This window comes from Vipera berus (genome assembly GCF_964194415.1).
Source record: "Vipera berus genome assembly, chromosome: 2".
Taxonomy (NCBI): Eukaryota; Metazoa; Chordata; class Lepidosauria; order Squamata; family Viperidae; genus Vipera; species Vipera berus.
In genome coordinates this window covers 167,893,540-167,907,511 of record NC_138203.1, presented here as the reverse complement: position 1 = coordinate 167,907,511, position 13,972 = coordinate 167,893,540, and the positions used below count along the sequence as shown (strand labels likewise).

Below are 13,972 nucleotides of genomic sequence, written 5' to 3'. Positions count from 1 at the left end.
TTAGCTCATCCTCCCGCTACATTTTTTTAACACTTTTTTTTTACAGTTCTTTTCAACCCGTCGTACGCGTACCACCTGCCAGGTACCGAAGTACCACCAGTGGTTCATGTACTATGGGTTGAAAAGCACTGACTTAGTAGATAAGAATGTCACAGTTAGAGAACCTATGAAGTAATAAATATAGGTAGAGTGACTGGCTTGAGTCAGTGTCAATGGGTAGTGAAGCCTTGGCCAATTTTCATGTCCTCCAGAGTAACAGACTCCAGATGAAGTCTTTCCTTGCCTTGTCTGAAGAACCCCACATCCAGAATTCCACATTTAGATTGAGGAAAAGTAGTTTAATGAGATGATAATACCATATAACTTTTTAATTTTCAGATTGTGTGGGTTTCTGTAACATTCTTATGACCACAGTTTATCCAGATTTAAGATTTAATTATTATCCTTCCCTTTTACTAGGGTAATTTTTTTTACAAAATCAGTTTAGCTTGAATCAGATATAACCCTTTGGATATTTTTGAAATGGAAACTATAAATTTAAAGCTAAACCCAGGGTTGCCACTAAAGTATAATAGATAAGTAATATCCCAGGAGGCAGAGGTATTTATAGAATGAGTTTGTCATATCAATGGTCTGTGCTGGGACAAAAGACAGTAAAGCATTTTCTTCCAGGTGGAAAGCACGTAGTTAAAATGGTATTTTATGAAATGATGTCATTTTTTCCAGATACACATTGTCCTTCCAGCTGACCACTTAGAAGGGGTAGCTTCAAAATTGTTTATATGTCAACTGGCCCTAACTGTACAAATTAATTTTAAGAAAAAAGGACAGTTTTCCATTAGTTTGTGTATGGTGGTGATGGTGGTAGATCAGAAATGGTCACTTCTGGCCATATCATGGTAAGTATATGGATGTTGATATTTTAAGCTTGTAATTCAAAAATATTTAGAGTTAACCTATGTCCAACCATCCATGGTGACTCAAAATAGAAAAGTTAGAATGTGAATTCTCTTTTTCACCTGTTAAGCAGTCTGCTTTGTTAGCATCTTCTTCCTTGGTTTTTAATACTTACCTATACTTAGATTCTTGTAATAACAAGCTGCAGCATAATTTAATGATACCTGTATTAAAGTAATTGGCTTGAAAAAGAGCAAAGAGTGCGAGAGGTTAGAAGGCCACAATAATAGAGGGAGTAGATATACTTTATTCAACTGTCTTTTTTAAGTAAAGCACTTTCCCTTGAGGGGACATCAAGCAAGGTAATAATGACTTTTAATCATAAAGGTGTATAATAAAGGAGATTATATTTCAAATCCCCTATAAGCATGGGTGCCAATGTTTGTACAAGAATGTGTCAACTGAGCAGATTTTATTGGCACATTCACTTTCTATTTAAACTTATTCCAGGGTGCTCTCGTTTCTCAAAATTATGGTTAAACCAGTTGGGTAATTTTGTCCCTTCAATTACATACAAGTCTGGTCTTGTGAATCAAACTGAGCAAAACCAGAGAAACGGTAGAGTAGCTTTCCCCTCCTTGGTGTCTTCTAGGCATGTTGAGATCAGGAGTGTCTTGGACATTAATAGTTGAGAATTTTTGGAAGGTGCATCTATACATACCTAGAGGGACACCAGGTTGAGGGAAGATTCAGAATACTTATTATCTTGACTGAAGCAGGATAATGCATTTGTAGGATGCTGTTCCGATGATAGAAATCATTACTATCAAGCAAAGAAAATTTGTCTTATTCCCAGCACGCATGGACCCCTTTACACTATGCTAGCTCAGTGTAAATGCTCAGCATACAAAAATAGTGCAGAGGAGGTTGACGTGAGGATTGGAAAGCCTTTTCTTCCTAGTACAATTTCATAACTGTCTCTGTATCCTTAATGGAGTAGTGCATTTAGTTATAGATCAGCCTTCCAACTGCCTGAGATTCAGTCAATTCCAGTGTTAGGCATGTACTCTTGTGGTTGAAGAATGTTCTGTGTTCACAACCTGATCCCTCCCCCCTCCTTCTTCCAATTGCATGCAAGCCAAATTAAAAACAAATTGTGAAAAATGGGAATGGAAGTGGCGTCATGTTGCTTTTGGGATGCAGCACACTTTTCTTTTTCCCTTTGTACAAGCTATCAGAGTTGTAAGCCTAAGTAACCATCTTCCCACACACTTAAAAAACAGTGAGTGGGAGGGACTGTATGAAAAGCTTTGCAGTCAGTTGTTATTTAAAATGAATTCAAATCTAATCATCTTTCTGTCTAATAGCAAAGTCAGCTGATGAGCGCCAACAAGATTGTAGCCAAAATGGGGCCGCTGAGAAATAAGAGGAATATATCACCATGCTCCGGGGAAACATTGATGATTGCAAAAGTAGGGAAAATATTTGCAGGATAGGAAAGGAGGGAAAAATAAGCCCAGCAGTCTAAGGATGACTGTGTAGCTACAATAGAATGGGAATGCGAAGCAGAAAAGGGGAGAAAAGAAACTAGAACCCTTCGCTCTTTTTTTGTAGATTCCAGTTTGTCAGTTATCAATCAACCAGCAATAAAAATAATTGTCCCAAACTGTTAGGATAGGAATGGTAGGAAGATTTTTGTGATGGACATTATAGCAATGGCACTTAGATTTATATACCGCATAATAGTGATTTACAGCATGCTCTGGGTGGTTTACGATGTCAGCATATTGCCCCCTTTAGTCTGGGCCCTCATTTTACCAACTTTGGATGGATGAAGGGCTGAGTCAATCCTGAGCCCTCGTCAGGATTGCACTCTCCAGGCTGTGGACAGAGTGTGCCTGCAATAATTGCATTATAACCATTGTGCCATCAGGGCTCCGTATCCAAGAACAGTACTAAATATTAAGCCTATCTGTTTCAGAAGTACCGGTTAAGACTGCAAATTATTTGGAGGGTTGCACAGAAGACATTTGAGATGAGACTACCACTAAAGTGCCTTGCTAAAAGCTTTGTGCAGCCCTAGAGCTAGTTTGAGAACCTCTTGGTGTAATAGTTAAAGTCACTGGGCTAGATAGTAGGAGACCATGGTTCTAGATCTGCTTTCAGCACAAAGACAGCTGGGTAATATTCAACCAGTTGCTCTTTCTCGGCCTTAGGAAAGAGGCAGTCATAATCCATTTCTAAAATTCTTTCATGAACAGTCACTCCATGGATTTGTCCAGGCAGTCATCAGGTTTCAAGGTGGATTTGAAGGAACACACATCCGAAAAATGAATTTAGGCTTCTTGGTGCTATCCTTTGACCTTTTGTTATAAGCAGAAAGAAGGGCACAGGTACAAGATCAGGTAGAAGATTTCACTGGAGCAATTTAAAATTATAGGAGAACTGGATATCTGACGAAAAGAAGCAATGGGTGGACAGACTGTTAGCCCTTCAAGGTAGTCCATACAATAACAGAATGTTCCAAGGAAAGAGATGAAAATATCCCTCTTTCTTTCATTTTTATTCTCCTGAAGACTAGGGGAAAATCCCTTCTGAAGCATTTTCAGCATCTCTCCTCTTAAGTTCACTTATCAGACCATTGTCTAGACCAGACGTCCCCAACCTTTTGGGCACCAGGTACCAGTTACATGGAGAGAGGTTTTTCCGTGGACCAGAGGGTGCGTGGTTTTGTGTACTGCCTGCATTCTGCAGATGGGGCTTTGCTTGTTTGTGCGGACTGGTTGCTGGCATGCCGCGGCCTGGTACTAATCCACGGACCGGGGGTTGGGAACCCCTGGTCTAGAGTGTGGCTTTTCCTTGTTTCCCCCAAAATCATTCCCACATGCTATTCCTTAATCTGGTACCTTCCATTTATGCAGAGAATATAAATTTCATCAGATCAACAAAGTAAAGTTGCTTTGAGAGAGAGACAGTGTGGTGGTTAAATATACTAGATAGGGAGCAGGGAAACCTGACTTCTGGCCCTGCATAAAACAGTGACTTTGGACTACTCACTGTCACTCAACCTGGGAAAATGACACGGTATTGGCAAGAACACTGCACAGACCTTCCACATAGTCATCACAAATCAGGGCAAATTTGAAGGGCCATAATAATAACAACAAGAAAGCCGATTGCACGAGGTTGGAAAAGGCAAATCTGTGCTATGAATTGGTGTCAATTCCCAATTAAATTGAGTGGTATTCGTTGGACCTATAAATTGATAAACCCATCAATTTATTTCATGAACGTACTTTTGAGACTCAGTTTAGACTTTTATAACAGGATATTGATGAAAAGAGGAACAGTTTGTCTAGAGATTCTAGTAAAGCAAAGGATGGAAAATCAACACTGCACAAAACGGGCTCTATGCTTTCAGCCTCTCAAAAACCTTTGATGAAAATTGTCAGGACATATAATTTTGAATGGAAGTATTATTAGAAAGAGATGTGTTCTGTTTGTCATCCTTAGTCCATCTCATCCACATAGTCTTTTTGCTCTGATGCCCCTCTTATTGTTCACTGAGAAGATGTCCTCACAGCACAGCCTCCATCTTGGTGCCAACCAACTGCAGAGGCAGGCTGAAGCAGGGTCAAGGTGACCCACCAGAAACATGCTGCTTTCTATGGAAAGTGGGGAAAATACTCATATGTTAACCTTCTGCAGAACATGAGGAGTAGCTGTCAGAAGCTCCAATTGGACCACTGTAGCATGGCCTCCTCTTAGGTGGAGGACACTGAACAGTTATACACCGTGGCTGCCTGATGAACTGACACTTCATCAATGCATCCTGTTTCTTGCTTGGTTAGGTTTTTTGTTTCACATATGGGAATTCCCTTCTTAGGGAAGACAATCCCATGTCTACCAAGAGGTCAAGATTCCCATCAGCACCCAAATCTTTACACGGATGAGGAAGAAAGGAAGGGAGGTGGAGAGAAGCTCTCTGATAGCACCTAGCAAAGGGAAAGGATTGGATTCTAGCCAAGAGGTTTATCGCCTTGCCGATGATTTTACCTTCCCCTTATTTGGAAAGAGGTAGAAAAGATTTAGAGTCCTTGCGGTAGAAGCCTTTTAATGGGAATTGGTAAGTTGAAAGATGGCAGTGAAGAAGGAGGATGACCAGCAGAGATTGTGCTCACATGGGCAGAGACAATTTCCATTCCTGTGCAAGTGAAGAATTTAAAGTGGGGGGGGGCTCCAGACAGAAGAATTAATTGCTTCCCAGGCAACAATGCTACTTGAGTCAACCTTGACGACAACCCTTTTAAAAGCCACATGCTCTCCTCCTCTCTCAACATTTTTGTATGTAGATGAGCCCTTCCATTCTGAAATGCCAAAACCGATATGGTTCAGCAGATAGGCACTTAAGCTTGATGGTTTTTATTCAGGTTTTGGACTGATAGTTATCTTCTCAGGGCTATATAGTTCAGGAAGATAGAACACATTTATAAATCATATGTTCTAGAATCAGAATGTAATCCTTTGTGTGGTATAAGTGTAATTGCTATTGCTATATTCAGCTGAATGGAACTTGTTTTGGACGGAACACGCAAAGCATCTGGTTGTAGCCCATAAGTCCCTCATTCATGCAAGAAACTCAACATTTGTCTAAATCTGAATAAAATTGTGATTGATTTACATCAAAATACATTACATTTTTTATCTTTTTCATTATAAACCCACTTTTGTCCTTCATATCTTCCGTTATTTGCATAGCCCAGGGCCACACAGCATTTTGCCTCATTTTACTTAATATAAAATGGGGATAACAGTCACCTACCTTAGAGAGCAATTGCAGACCTGCAATGCCAGTTGTGAGCTGTCTGTTCATGTCATGAATAGCTAAGCGTGTACTGCATTTATTCATGGCTGAAGGGGGGATTTTAAAGTGGGCTTCTCCAGCCTTACTCTGCTGTTCTGACATCGTAGTGGCTGATAGTAGATGCAAATGCTCTATTTTTTAATCCTGGGTTGTTCTACGGACACGATTAACAAATTCATATTGGTGCCCATTATTATTTTCCCTGTTCCATTGTCTGTACTAAACAGGATGCATTATGAATGAGGTATGTAAAACTTTCAGACTGAATATTTATCTGGAAAAATAAAACGTTGCTTGAAAACACACAGCAGAGTAGCTAAGTGAACTGTCTTCAAGCTAATTCTTTCTCCATCCTGTCTGTTTTGTGTTCGTGTCTCTCTCCTTCTCTCTCTCTCTTGGATGGAACCGGAGCAGATTCAGCAAAGGAAACCCCAGCTTCTTGAAAACAGTGATGGGTCAAAGGATTCAGATAGCTCTGCAGGCCGGCGAGGCAGCTTGAACAGGAAGCACGAAAGGTGGAAGAATCGTCTGGATAATCCTGGCGTGCTGGTTGCCAAAGTGGTGAGGGCCGTCACAGTGAAGCACGAACCAAGCTTCCAGCTGCCAGTCTACTTGGATACTTCCAGCCGAAGGAACCGGACGCAGCTTAGAAGGGATGCCCAGCTGGCCATGTTCCAGCACGGAGACACTGGCAGCGTGGAAGGGGCCCCGCAGCCTACGGAGAACAACTTCACTCCAAAGTGTGAAATCACAGGCAAAGATGCTCTGTCTGCATTAGCCAGAGCTAGCAGCAAGCAGTGTCAGCAGGAGATTGCCAATGTGGTGTGCCTGCACCAAGCTGGAAACCTGATGCCACGGTCAGTACCACGGCAGTGCCAGCTCTCAGGTGAGAATGGAGAATTGTCCCCCATGAACTGAGTGGGAGTGTGCGAGCCTTATATCAGGACAGGGATGATTATCCTTTCCATATGCACAGTTTAGGAGTGCAGCTGCCCCTTGGCTTAGGCCCATTTACCAACACCTGAGTTGTTCCTCTTGGGATGCCAGCCCACAGTCCTGTCCCAGCCTTGCTGATTGGGAACCTTCACCTCCTCCTGCCCAGGCCATCCCTTGGAGTGCAGACCTCTTGCATTCAGAACATCTGCTGTGTCACACAGCTGTGGCCACCAACATAATAACCTGTGACAGACTCCTTGATTAAAGGAGGTACAGACTGTCCAATTAAGGCCGTTCTGTTGACTAAATGAATCCTACTTGTAATGAGGTTGGTTGCTCCACTGATGTTATTTCAGCGTCTGAGAGGTTGCCAACTAGCCAAGTGGGGAGAAAAGGGGAAAGGGTTAGTCTGAATGCCGCAAGACTTTTAATCAGGAAAGCTTATCTTTCTGGGGAAAGTACAGGTAGTCCTTGACTTGCAACTATTCATTTAGTGGCTGTTCAAAGTTACAGTGGCACTCAAAAATTGACTCATGACTGTTTTGGACATAACCATCGCAGTATCCCCACAGTCATGTAATCAAAATTCAGACCCTTGGCAACTGACTTATATTTATGAGGGTTGCGGTGTCCCGGGGTCATGTGATCACCTTTGTGACCTGCTAACAAGCAGAGTCAATGAGGAAGCCACATTCACTTCACAACCGTGTTAGTAACTTAACTGTGGTGATTCACTTAACAACTGTGGTTAAAAAAAGGTTGTAAAATGGGGCAAAACACACTTAACAACTACCTTGCTTAACAACAGAAATTGTTGGGCTCAGTTGTGGTCATAGGCCGAGGACTACCTGTAGTGGTATGTGGAGAAAAGGCAGTGATGAGATGGCTTATGACAGAGTTACATTCTTTTACACACACACACACACACACACACACACACACACACACTGCTGCTGTTTCTGCCGCCTCATCTAGCGTCCTTCTGAAAAAAGGGACAGACAGATCCTAAGGAATTGCTTGCAGAGGAATTTGAAAATAGCTTGAAGATCTTCCACCTCTACTAGGAACAGTTCAAATGTCAGTAATCCCTGAGATGTGCAACCAAGACAAACCAGAATGGCTGTGTGCAACATGATTTCCTTTCCCCATTTCCCGCTTTTTTCTAGTATGTGGTAATTGCTGTGAGACATTCCTGTTCTCAGACCTCTCGCTGAACTTAAGGGTGAACATTCTTGTTCCTTAAGGCCCGATATCTGCAAAAAGATAAGGGCCCAACTCCCCAAAATCTATCATTAAAAATTGAAGGTAGAACTCTCTAAACTTTGTACTTGGCAAAAATAAAATTAAAATGTAGCAAAGTGACAACCTCTGAATCCAAAAAGTTAAATCTTGGACATATCTTGACGATCATTCTTGGCCTCATCCTGGGTACTGAGTGTCATGAGGCATTTTTGAACCCATGTTTGCAAATATGTGTGGACTAGGGTAGCAGCAGAGTTGAATCTGGAGGGTGAGAGATGAGAGTTCTTAAACCCAGAAGAAGAAACAATTCTCTGTCTCCCCCATCTAGACCAACCCGAATAGCAGCACTTGGCAGTAGCTCCAAGGCTGAACTAGAAAATAGAATGGAATAGGAATAGAAATAGAATACTTTATTGATTAAGTATGAGAGGACATACAAGGAATTTGTCGCCGGTGCATAAGCTCACAGTGTACAAGTAATAGGTCATAAGTCATATTCATAGTTACAATGAATCATAAGTTACAAACAACAATTGATAAATCATAAGAAACTAATAGGAGAAGGTAGCAGGAAAGAGGAGAAGAGGAGAAAAGATGAGAAGTGAGACAGTGCTGTGGGAATTAAGTGTTCAGCAGAGCGATGGGGGGGGCTTTACGTCTGGTTGTTTTGGCATGCAGTGCTCTATAGCAGGGATTCCCAACCCCCGGTCCGTGGACCAGTACCGGGCCGCAGCATGCCAGCAACCGGGCCGCGCAAACAAGCAAAGCCCCATCTGTGGGATGCAGGCTGCATACAAAACCACACACCCTCCAGTCCACGGAAAAACCTTGCTCCACGGAACTGGTCCCCGGCGCCCCAAAGGTTGGGGACCTCTACTCTATAGCAGGGACCTGAGGGGAGAAGTAGAAGTAGAAGTCAAGGTCTCGACTTCAGCCCTAGCACCACTGGTGCCACTCAAAAAGGCTGCCTCACGCTGTTCCCCAAGGGGCAATTGTCCCTGCAGTCCAGCACTCCCCAGGAATGGCCACTTGCCATTTACCTTCGGGCAGTGTTCTCTTTCTGTTGACAGGCCTCTACGGCCTACCCAAAGCTGTTCTGGGTCGCACAAGGTCTTAGTTATTGAAGGGGCAGCTTCTGAAAACTGCACCAAAGCACATGATTTTTGAAGGCTCCAGAGTTTTGCAAGAACCTGTCCCTCTCACACAACTTCTGGGGGGTCCAAGGGTTGCATGAGAGACACCACATTCTGGCACAGCCTCCGAAAATTGCACAGGAACAGGGTGTGCTTTCAAGAGTAGTTACTGTCAGGTGTTGGTGGACACTGGTGTGTCATCCAAAACATTTTGGCGTGTCACATTTGACACACGTTTCATAAGTGCACCATCACTGGCATGCCAAGCAAACACAAATGTAAAAAGATATGGGACACAAGGAATGAAATAAATCAAATGCATTCTGTAGCTTCCTTCTGGTAAATGTCTGACTGAGGAAATCAGTCTTCTGATATGACAGTTAGGTCAAAAAAAGTATAATTATAAAGTATAATTAAAAAAAACCTTTATGAAGTACAGAGGAAATGTAAGCCTGCTTTTTTAACTATGCAGTTAAACATTCTGTGGCAAAAGAGATAAAAATAGAGAGCTGCTAAAAATAAAGATGGGAATCGTCCATAAAAAGCAGTCACAGCAGATATAAAATTGGGAGAGATCCAAGGTGTAGTAAGGGCTCTGCTGCTCAAAGAGCCCAGGGTATAATAACTGGCTTGCACAGATACAGTAATCCTCAGAAACAGGACAGTAGTCATCATAGACAAAGACTGTAACAAGCATACACTTTACAGTAAATCAAAGATCCAATCACAGATTCTTGGCAAAAAAACTTTTACCTATACCTTAGAGACAAACTGAATTCCTGAACTGAAAGATTATTCTTTGCTTCCCTGGAGTTCCCCGGTTGGAACGTTTAATGAGGGTCCCAGGAGCATTCTTTCCTTTTAGCTCCTTTCTTCTGGCCTTGCTCCTCCTTTCTCCTTTTGTTTTCCCATTTCTATTTTTTTTTAAAGGGGGCCTTTTTACCCAAATAGGGAAGGTATTAGGAGCAGTATTTTCTGGGCTTTGTGAGCAAGAGCCTGTCACCCTCAGGAAGATCCTGCTTGGCCACCTGGGGTGATGGGGCTATCCCCATACCAGTTAGATAGAGAGGAGTAATGGTGCACTGAGAATGTGGCTTTTGCTCACCTCTCTTGAGGTTTCTAGCACAGCACAAGCTTTCCAGCAGCTGTTGTGATTCAGGGTCAGCCTGTGGGTTCGGCAGTTGGGTCGGACGACTCAGAGGAGGAGGAGGGGGGTGTTGAAGAGCTTGTTGAGGGGATTGGACAGCTTGATGAGAGCCCCCAGCAAGGCCCCTCCCACCTGGTTACGACGCAGACCCAGCTGTGTGAGCCTGACAGCGTGGATGAAGATGACCCACAGCTGGCCCTGTTCAAGGACGCCCGACACAGGAGGCAGTCAGTCAGGAGTAAACAGAGGAAGGCAATGGGGCACCTCGGAAGGAGGCACAGAGAGGCCACGCCCTGAACTGTATTTAAGGGGAATGTGTGGGAGGGCTGGTTTGCTGAAGGCAACCGCTTGGATTGTTCCTGCTTCTTAGCTCGTGTTTTATGGTTGGTGTCTTGTCTTACTCTGTTTTATGTGAATAAATTTGGCAGGCGTAATTCCAGCCTCTTGCCGTTTCTAAAGGGGTTGTCCCTGCCTTTTCTGCAGGGCCGGTAGCAGGCTGGTACAGAACAGCAGTTGCAAGTTGGATCAAAATAGGAAGTTGCCATTAGTGCTGTCGTTCCTTATTGTGTGTGTGTGGATCAGGAGAAGTTTGGCTTGTAATCTAAAGGTCACTTGGCCTAAGGAGCTTATTCAGTGGCTCCCTGCTTTTCTCATTCAGACCATGCTGATCGTAGATGTGATCCCTTTCAATCTCTGCAGGGAAGGTTAGTCCTGTGATCCAATGGGATGAGAGCAAAATGGTCCGGGCCTCCATGGACAAGCCAGTTCGAATTGCATACATGCTTGTGGTTCATGGGAGAGCCATTCGCCAGCTGAAGCGCCTCATAAAGGCTGTGTATCACCAGCAGCATTTCTTCTACATACATGTGGACAAGGTAAGACATGTGGCATTTAAGAGGGCAGTAATGACAAAACGAGCCAGGGGTCCACAGATCTCTAGACCAAAGCATCTGTCTCTCAGCTTCTATCCTCTGCTATACTAGATATGGGAATCTCATTTCCTGTGTGTATGCGCTGTAGACAGTACAAAAGAAGAGGTGATATTTGCTTACTCACATCCTTCCTACATGCAGTCCAGATTTTATTATGAATAAATGAATGGTTGGATAAAGCAGACCTCATGGGTCTACCCTCTTTTGGAAAGACAGACAAAAATCCCAAGCTATCCACCACAAACAGGGTGGGTTGGCATTGAGAATACCCAGGGGCAGCTGATGTCCACTTTACCCCTTAATGTCTTCTTGCAACTAGCCAAAACTAGACTGAAAATTTTGATACTGCCTATTTTACTGGATGTCCTGTTGCACTGAGATCCTTGCAGATCCCTTTTAAAAAAGAAAATCGATTTTATTTTTCTTTATTCAATATTTGATTAAAGCCAGGAGCTATAGTCTTCATTTTGGGTCCTTGAGGGAGTTAGAAAAAAATTCTCAGTGGCAGGTAGTCCTTGTGGATGAAACCAACTTTCATGATCGGTGTTGTGTTTTGCCTTCATCCACACTCCACCTGCTTTGTTCCCTATGTTGTCTTGAAACCTCCAGAATTCTGTTGCAAAAGTCAATGGAAAAATGCTCAATCAGTGAACAAAATAATTTATCTCTGTGGTGTTGGGCATTTCTATTTCAAGGCGTCCCAAAGGATGTTTTGTAACCCAAACCTGTTCTTATGTGTATATATTTTGCATTGATTCCCTAGAATTTTTCATCAGCCTTCTACTCTATAATAATATGATGGTTCAGACGCTGGCTAACCACATTGGCAAAAACCTCTAAGACATCTTGTGGTGCATGTTGAGATAAAACACCAGTTTAAATATACAAATTTAGAGGAAGGCATACGTTAAAATAACAAGGTCCAGAGTTTTGGATGAATAGAGTTTCCTGATTTGCTTCCTGCTAATCACTGTTTGGTTTGGACACAAGGAAAACCTTTGGGGAAAGCAAGACAAATCCTAAGATTTAATGCATAATCAGTGGGAGTCTTGCACTTCAGATGGTTTAGAGTACCAGTATTTACCATGCTGTTCAAGTTAATTAGGTTAATTAACCTAATTAATTAGGTTAATTTCAGTGGAAGGGCTGCAACTTGAAAGGGTAAAGCAGAGATGAGGATAGTGTAGGAAGCAGCTGTTTGCATAGTTAGCAGAACAATACCTCTGAAACAAAGAATAAAGTCTTGTGTCAATATCAGAAATTCTATCTTGTTCTAGTAGACGTGGGGTTTTGTTCTGAAGTTGTTGTTGTTTTTTACAAAATATACATATTATCAGTTTGTTGTTAACTTTATTTTTAATGTGAAAGCCGAACACCTGAGGATCAACCTATTCTCCAAAGCACCTGAAGGGAAGACAAGAAGCAAAGGATGAAAACTAATCAAGGAGAAAAGCAACCTAGAACTAAGGAGAAATTTCCTGACAGTTAGAACAATTAATCAGTGGAACAATTTGCTTCCAGAAGTTGTAGGTGCTCTAACGCTGCAAGTTTTAAAGAAGAGATTGGACAACCACTTGTCTGAAATGGTATATAGGGCTTCCTGCCTGAGCAGGGGGTTGGACTAGAAGACCTCCAAGGTCCCTTCCAACTCTGTTACTCTGTATCTTGCAAATGAAAGCTGACATGTGAAACTTCTGTCAAAGCCAGCATTTCTGTATTTATTTCCACCCATCCATCCATTTGTAAGTGGCTTCAATAACTCAGATAAATCTAGGCAACTTATATAAATAGGATTAAAACAACTATCAGAATAACAAAAGGATAAGAAGCAAAAACTCCAGTCTATATACGTATTATACCTGGGGAATAATAGGTTCAATGGTTAAAACAATAAAATCAACTACAATACCAGGGAGGTAAGTTTCTGTGCCGCACCCCAAAACTTGCTGGAGCTTCTTTACATGCTTGCACTACCAGACACCTGGGAAAGAAGGGGCCAAAGGGAGATGTGGTGATCCTTGTGGTATCCTAAGCCCTGGCATTCAATTTCCTCTCCCTGTTCCCGTCTCCTTTACAGCGTTCTACATACCTGCACCGTGAAGTGATGGAGCTGGCCCAGCGTTATCCTAACATCCTGGTTACCCCCTGGCGCATGGTCACGATCTGGGGTGGGGCCAGCTTGCTGAAGATGTACCTGCGCAGCATGAAGGACCTGCTGGAGGTGACAGACTGGGCTTGGGACTATTTCATCAATTTGAGTGCCACCGACTACCCCACCAGGTCAGTCTTTAGGAAAAGGAAAGGCCCAGCAGGCAGCAAAGGGTTATGCTGATGACCTATGAACATTGAGATCACATGAGACAAGCTTTGAATGGAAAGCATCAGGGTTCTCCTTCTTCCCACCCCCCACCCCCCAGTTTAATGCAGAAATGCATTAAAGGAAACAAAGAGGGAATTTCAGAGCACACAAGAGGCCACAGCATATGAGAAGTTTTGGTGCTGAGTGGCTTGGGTTAGAACTGAAGAAACTTCTTGGATGAGAAGTGAAATGTTTTCAAAGAAAAAAAAATCAAGAAAGTCCAGTTGCCTTTTGGAAAAGGACCTTTGGGACAATGACACGAGACACGGTTTGGTCCTGGATTTTGCCAAAGCCTCTCAATAACTAGATAACTGTTGTTTGAAAGATACAGGAGACAAGGAAAATGACTATTAAAAAGGAAGGTTGGGAAACATATGTGGTTAAGTGGAAATCTACGTAGATGAGAACGTATTAATTCTGCTCTGTTTGCATCTGTTCTCTGCTCTTCCTCATTCCTCTCTT

At 42.7% G+C, this 13,972-nt stretch overlaps 1 protein-coding gene across 1 annotated transcript in view; it reads left to right on the top strand.

The window, feature by feature from the left end:
• The window catches only part of XYLT2 (xylosyltransferase 2), a 47,490-nt gene that overhangs the window by 15,544 nt on the left and 17,974 nt on the right, over nt 1-13,972 (top strand). The window contains exons 2-4 of the mRNA XM_081321626.1: nt 6,176-6,647; nt 10,919-11,094; nt 13,229-13,431. Of these exons, the coding sequence (XP_081177752.1) occupies nt 6,176-6,647; nt 10,919-11,094; nt 13,229-13,431 (851 nt within the window). The remainder of the gene's footprint in view (nt 1-6,175; nt 6,648-10,918; nt 11,095-13,228; nt 13,432-13,972) is intronic.